Here is a 7,857-nt window from a genome sequence, read left to right as displayed (position 1 = left end):
TATATGTAGTAATAATTGTGTGAAAGAGATCACAGCATAGCAAAAAATTAGACTTAAAAAAATTATTGATCATATTTTCAGAATAAATTTTTTTCCTGAAATACGAGAATATTAAAGTCACTTGAATTCTTCCGATTTGTTGAAATAAGAAGCACGTATTTTTAATTAACGAATTAAAAGAACGTACCATAATCATAATTTTCTATACCGTCATTTGGAACATACTCTTATTATCTGTACATAATTATTTGCATTACGATTACTGTTCACGTCATTTATATGAAGCGACTATTAAAGGAAAAAAATTAAAACCATAATGAATTGTGATTGATCCGATATTTAAATATCCAATGACAAACAGGGTGGTTCATATACGCCCGCACCCTCTGCTTCCGACATATTCCCATTTTCGTCTCCCCTTATTAGAATCCGCTCCATTCCACGTTCTTTTTTTAGAGCCGTGTCAATACAACCCGACTGTTCATAAGTGTCGGCACGCGGAAAAAAAAGTAGAAGTTAACGCGACAGAGGGTGGAAAAAGAGGCTTGAGAAGTAAAGTTTGGTTTCGAAAAAAAAGGGGCAGGTGACATCAACAACGGGTGGTTAGAATATGTCGCAAAAAAGTCGGTCAACCGCAGACTGAGATCGACTGAGCACTGAGAGAGATAGATAGACAGAGTGGTAGATGATAAAAAAAATGAGAGTTCGGGATGAAAGAAAAAAACTAATTGAGTCATTGCGACGCCTCAGAAAGCAAAAACGTGACATCTCTTTTTCTCAATGGCATTTAAAGTTAAGATTTTTTGATCTTTAAAATTAAGACCTTCAATCACGAATTTATATCAAAGAGGGCATCGAATTGGATTTTAGATTTAAAAGTCATTCATCGATAGAACTCGTGTCAACTTACTCTCGTCCGTCATAAGGCAACTAGTCTCACGTCTGATCAGCATCATTTCTTAGAAAGCTGTAAAATCAACTCTAATTTGATTCATTCTCCAATCCTATTCGCTGCATGCGAGAAACGTAGGAACGGTGTTCCTCTGTTCCTAGTTCCTGTTAAGGTTTGTCAACTCGAGTATTGGGAGCGCATATGTCGTGACTTGGTAAGAGATACGAAATAATAGATGTCTCTCCGCCGACAAAGGAAAGGTAGATGAGAATCGGAGCCGCGTTTATGGAGACGTAACTCGGTGCGTTTGACAAATTTCGCCTCTTTCGCCGAGCAGAGGCGGAACCACGTGTTCCGTTACAACGCGAAAAGATTATCCCCTTGCCGAGTTTACGGAACGAGCGGGAGGAAGTTGGTGAGGAAAACGCCAGAGTCTGTAAGGAAAACGATGCGTCACCTTGCACCCGGGCGGATTTTTCGGCGTCAGGCTCACCGAGGGTGAGGAGCATCGAACAACAGAAGGCAACCTCGTATGACGATGCGTTTTTCTCGGCGCAAACGATCTATCTTCGGGATGGGAGCGAACAAGAGTCGACTGTTTAAATCGAGTGAGAAAATTCGAATAATTACGGACCGGCGCTGAGACGAATACTTACGGTATTTCGATGCGAAAGGCCCAAGGATGCGCCGTTTCTCGAATAATCAGTGGGGAAACTCGGGAGGGAGGGGGAAGTTTCGGAGAAAAAGAATTTTTAGTTGTTCTTAACAATTTATGTAGGAAAACTTTTATTTCTTCACTGAAAGCGGGAGCTTTGGTCGGAGCTGTTATCGATTCGCAGAAATCATTATACTAATTATCATGAAGTATACAATATTATTATGAAGTTATAACGAAATTGTGTACATTATATTGATACAATGTCGTCATTAAACGTGGTTATCTAAGTAAGAAAATTTTATTTATATTCATAAGTTATTTTTGAAGGAAAATAGCGTCTCATTTAATGCCACGTTTAATGTCATGGTGAACGCTTCTGGATCAATGTACCAGAAGTGATAAGACGTGAAAGATATTGAGATCTTGTAAATCAATTAAAGAGAATGATAGACGAGAACACAAGTCAAACGTGAAAGCAACAGAACAACTTTGCAATGCCTGTTTTTTCACCAATAGAATAACTTTGATCTCGGTTGAACTTCTTTATCTTTTTCTAATTCATAAAACTAGAAAAAGATAAAGAAAAATCGAGTAAGTTGAACCAAGATTAAAATTAATCTACGTCGAGAAAAACGAGTATAAGAAAATGTGTACAATTCTCTTTTTGTAACGTATTCCGAAAAAAGAGAGAGAGAGAGAGAGAGAGAGAGAGAGAGAGAGAGAGAGAGAGAGAGAACGTCGCGTGAGTTCACGGGCGGTGTGGGAACAGGTGAGATAAAATCACGTTATAGACGCACGTCGCACGCGTGCATACGTACAATGGCACGCGTGTGCACGCGTACGACTTGCGATTAATTAATTACCGCTATAATTATCGCTGGCGTCAACGTAGATGCGCATCCATTACGCGCGCGAGAGTTTGGCTAGACGAGGTAAAGTTCACATTCCATAAGCGATCGATCACGCGGGGAACAGGTTTCACCTCGCGAGTTCTCGGCCCGGCCGAAAAACCGACAAAAAGCGTATTCTATTCTCCAGACAAATCGATTAACATCGCGTCATAACGACCGTCGCGCGCGACGCCCGTTCTTTTTTTTTTCCCTATTCCTACCTTTACCTTGCGAAATTTATGCGCCGCTACTTACCGACGCAAACGCAAATAAGTGATTAAACGTGGACGAGAGATTATTCTCTCTACCTTTTTTACGCGCGACAACGTGAAATTTTTGTCGTCGTCGAGCATATTTATATATCTCTGGCCGATACGACGACGCTTTTATTCGTCGACGGTTCATAAATCGTCCGTTCGAATTCGACCGAGTGATCCGACTACGAGTAGGAAAAGAACGGAGAATAGAGAACAACGGACAAGAGGGTGTTCCAGAATGAAATAGGATGGAAGGGTGCAGATATCGCTACTTAATTGCTTACTTAACCATCGAGTATGTATTCCGATTTATATCGAGCGATATACTTATAGCGAGAAGTATCAGCGCAATTTTAAGAGCTACTTGTTTCTCGTTCCCCTTTGCTCGACTATTAGATGAAGTCAAGTCAGTTTTTTTCGCGTTCAACGTTGTCCGATTGCAAACTAGCTTGTTACTCTCCTCTCTCTTACTCTCCCACCTGGCATGAAAGGCGCCGATTTATATACGGGAAAACACCGGAATCATACTTTACATGAAAAATGTAATACATTGGATGAGTTTCTTGAAAAGAAAATGGTCGTTTCCGCGAGCAGAGGAAACGATATACCCAACGGAGACGGTAAACAACGGATAATGATGGATAGTATATAGATGGATAAGCGATCGCGCACTATTATTCTGATTTATGGATGTCCGTGGACGATTCGTGAACTCCCTATCGGTTGCATGATAATTACACGTGCTTCCCGATCGACATTTCGCGATCTCGATCAGCCTGATCGATTGGCCGATCGACAGACCGACTGACTAACCAACCAATCAAGTGATGCGACACTTTAAAAACATTACGATGAGACGCCATCAGTGTACGATTTTTTTTTTTTTAACAAAGGGTAAAGAAAGAATAATTACTTGTGATGATTCTCATAAATGAGGATTGCTCTAACTGAGGATAGAGTAACCTCGCACCCGTAAAATAGACGCTCGGTCCAGAAGTGTAAGAGAAGGAGAGGAGGAGCAGGAGGAGGAGGGAGGACGAGCGAACGACGAAGATGGAGTGATCTCTCGCGGTGGTTCGAAAGAGCGGCGGGAGATAGAGAAATGAGGAGAGAAAAAGAGAGAGAAGGAGGGAGAGAATGCGCGTAAACCAGAGAGATGGTGGTACGGAGGACGCGATGTACCCGCTTAATTATCCCTTCGTGCCTCTCACATATGCGTCTAGCTTCCACGCTTGCCTCTCGGTTGCTCCACCATCGTCGTCGTCGTCGTCGTCGTCGTCGTCGTCGTCGTCGTCGTCGTCGTCATCATCGTCGTCGTCGTCGTCGTCGTCGTCGTCGTCGTAGGGAGAGAAGCGGCAGCCTCTCTCGTGATGGTGGGGATCGGCTGAACGCGCGACGAACACGAGAGCAAGCGAGATGGTGCGCCGTCGTAGCGCGCTCGGCTTAGCCAGCGGCTTGGTGAGAGAGAAACCCTGGTGGGGATACTGCACGCTCCGGCCGTTCCGAGGGCCGCGACGGCGGCGCAAAACATTCAGTCGGCAAAAAGTAGCCAAGGGGTGAGCGTCATCCTGAGGTAGCCACTGAACGCACGCATAGCCGAGCGGAGAGAACAGAGTGTACCGCAGCCGCCGACGCCGGCGCTCCGATTTCTATTACTTGACAGTTTGTTTCGTGTATATTAACATCCCGAAGAAGAAAAACTCATTTTGTCATCTTGTCTCTGCGATTTTTGCCCTGTTCTTTTTTTTCTTTCTTTTTTTTTTTTTTAATTTTACTGGTGCGTAAAATCGTCCACACGAATATCGCGTGCGGCGGCAACGACGACGACGACGACGACGACGACGACAACGACGACGACGACGGTGTTTCACGATCGACATCAAGAGTGAACACCGTTCGGGAGTGCGCGTTCTCGTTCCGTCATCGTGTCTCCTCTCCACACACAATCCTCTCTTTTCTCTCTCTTAAATTTCTTCAATCGCGGTCCGCGAGGTCGCGCGTGCCACCCCACAAGATGTGCGCGCGATCGAGAGAGATGAGTGGGACCATTTCGTTGGCGGATCTGGATATCGAAAGATCGATGAGTCGGTCCCGCGCCGGTTGAATGAAGAAGAGATATCGATAATCGCGTCTCGTTCCATCGTCCTGCCGAAAGATCGGCATGAATCGCGAGATCGCACGGAGCCACGACGTCGTGCAAGGTCGTCGCTTTGCAAGCAGCTGAGACTTTGAAAGTGCGGGACACGTCAAGGTCAGCCCCGCGCGTTCTTCCGCGCGTGTCCTGCGCCGCCGGACGACCACGGCGACGACAACGACAATCACGACGACGACAACGACAATCACGACGACGACGACGACGACGCCGCCGCCGACGAGGACGAGAAGGTGGAGGAGGAGGAGGATTGCGACCACGAGGAGGCCGAAGACGTGGGATTGGAGACCCGTGGTAGCGGTGGTGCCGCAGGATAATCGCGGCCGAGGGACCGGGTGCGATCGGTATGGAGGTGCGCGCGATGGAGTACCGTCCCGTGGTGCCCACGGGGGTGATGCCCACCGGACTCCACCAGGAATATCATGCCACTATCCCGGATCTCAGCCCGCCAAGGAGCCAGGGCTCCTCTACCGGCGGCGCTTCCTCGATCGGCGACTACGCGCCGCGAATGTACACGCCGCCCACACCACCCACGCCGCACGAGGACGAGAAGGTAAAGGACGCGCGAATCTTTTCGATTCCCATGAGCCATGTTTTTAATCCACGTCTTTAAGACCCGTCGCTATTCGATCCGATTCGATTCGCCTCACAATCAACAATGCGTCAATGTCTATATCTAAGAGATCCGAACGGAAAGAAATGGCGCGACTTTAGAAAAGGTTGACGTTCTCTCCCGAGAAGACGTTTTCGTTATGATAAGAAGGATTCGATACAATAATAGTTCTTCCGTTCATCCGTTTTTCTTCCTTTTTTTTTTACAAACTCGAGAAGATTGATGCAAATGTAATTTCCTCAACTTTGAGATTAAGTCTCTTGTATTCTTGAAAAAAAAAAAAAGAAAAAAAAAGAAATAAGAGAGCGGGTTAAACCGCTGTTGCGCGCGCCGAGGTCCTCGATTTATCTACGCTACTTGTCCCTTTGCATTGAGAACTAAAGCTTTCGCGCGCGGAATTACGAGCGAGATTACTTTATACTTGCGCGAGCACTCGGTATGATTAAGATTGTGCGAAATAAAGCGAAAGGAAATATCTTTGGAAGGAAAGTGGAGTGCGATTCGCATATGTCATTCGTCGAATTTATTCATTCATCTCTTTATTCGATTTTCAAATTGCGGCAATCATACACGTTATAGATATATATCTTCAGTGGCGCGCTACTCAAATCCATGAACGAAATAACGTATAAATATAATTATGCTGCAAGTTCCGCAAGATCTCGGGTAACGCTGAATTAATTATTTGCAAATATGCGAAAGTCATTTCTTCAATCAACATTCTTGTAATCTCATTAAAATATGTCTCGGGCTATAAACACGCGTTAATAGTAATGATATATTGGTATTTGAATCTGTAAAATTGATAAAAAGTTTGAGATAAATGTGAGAGGAGCTTGCGTAACTTTTCCCAATTGCCTTTAACTAATAGGGAACGACATGGTAAAAAATTATATTTCACGTTTGTGAGATTTTCTTGATAATTTATGTGTATCGTAATATGTACAATTTTTTCATCTTTTGGCAAAAACTGAACACGTAATTCGTGCTTGTATTTAAAATTGTTACGAATGCAACTTTGAGAGACTCTTCGAAAAGACTATTTCAACTTGAGGAAAGAACATACTGGTACAAGCCAATTAAATGAAATCATACAATATGCAAAATTGTAGATTGCCAAGTTATGCGCAAAATTATTAATGTAAATGTGAGAATATAAGATGACGTTTGAGTCGTATCGCGGTATCATTTGCGCGCTGATGACTATGAAAAATGAAATGATAGTGCGCGGATGTTCGCCAATTTCTCACGATAATAAAAACGCGAAACCGGCCCATAAAGCATCCGAATGAAATCGGCGTGTCAAGCACGAATTTTTAATGTGACGCGCGTTATTCGATTTCGCGTTTTAGAAACTCATGAAATTTTTATCGAGTCGCGGGACTCCCGAGGAAGACGAAGATGAGTAGTTTATATGCTTATACCAATGAAAGTTCTGTTTTATTCGAATAAATTAAATAAAAAAATTATTAGATGTATATTAAAGTAGATTAACAAAACGTATTGGATTTTTTGATAAATAATTGCGTTAAAAATTATGTAACCGCACTGTGTTCTTTTAATTAATATTTAAATTGGTATTTAAATTACACCTTTACATCTCGTGATCTATCTGGATTTTTTTAATATTTGAAAAATTATGAATTAATGATATTCAAAACGATATATGTAGTTTAAGCCACATGAAATATTCAAAGTTAATCGTGATTGTGAGTAAAAATAATATTTTTAAAAGAATCATAATTTGAAACTCTGATTCTAAAGATTTAATTGAAAGTGATTTTATTTCTCTTATTTCTTTCCTTATTTCTTAGAATAAGCTACGGTATAAGAAATGCTAAAAGAAAATTTTACAAAATAGGTATTATCTGAGATTGTGTAATGAATAAGACTTTTGGAGAGAATATACAATGAAAATTATAAGTAGCATGATTGTTTTTCATCAAAATGGAAAAGTTTTGAGATGTATGTATAAATTATATATTAAAAAAAAGATTACCTAAGTGATATTGAGTGATGTATTGCTTATCAGAGTAACATCAGAATTGTGGAAGAAATTGTTATATATCCAAGATAATAAATCTAAAAGTTGTTTTTAGTAAGATATTAAAATATTCTGAGAATTAATTAACAAAAACTATATTGTTAGTACTTGCATATATAACTTTTGATAAGCATTTATTGAAAGAGTTAGAGCTCGAAAATCTTCCATAGTTATATATTTAAGTTAACAATAATTTAATTAACTATCTTAATTGTTTAAATCCCAGAATGTCTTTATGTCTTACTTAGCAACTTTTTATCAATAAATATGATGACAATGATGTACAAACATTTGTCAGTAATGCGATAATATTAAGAAAGTAGACTCTTTTTGTCTCCTGATAAACTCATT

General features: G+C 41.6%; 1 protein-coding gene across 2 annotated transcripts in view; it reads left to right on the top strand.

Moving 5' to 3' along the window:
• LOC108692401 (zinc finger protein rotund-like) overlaps nt 1-7,857 on the top strand; it is a 96,295-nt gene that overhangs the window by 70,239 nt on the left and 18,199 nt on the right. The window contains exon 1 of one of the 2 annotated variants that reach the window (XM_018200627.1): nt 4,299-5,402. The exons of the other annotated variant lie outside the window; for it this stretch is intronic. Within the exon in view, the coding sequence (XP_018056116.1) occupies nt 5,196-5,402 (207 nt within the window). The 5' untranslated portion in view covers nt 4,299-5,195. Of the gene's footprint in view, nt 1-4,298; nt 5,403-7,857 lie in introns of those variants that run through there. 2 annotated transcript variants of the gene reach the window in all.

Source organism: Atta colombica, unplaced genomic scaffold (assembly GCF_001594045.1).
Source record: "Atta colombica isolate Treedump-2 unplaced genomic scaffold, Acol1.0 scaffold7, whole genome shotgun sequence".
Lineage (NCBI taxonomy): Eukaryota > Metazoa > Arthropoda > Insecta > Hymenoptera > Formicidae > Atta > Atta colombica.
The sequence above is the reverse complement of the archived record's forward strand: the minus strand, read 5'-3'. Positions and strand labels throughout refer to the sequence as shown.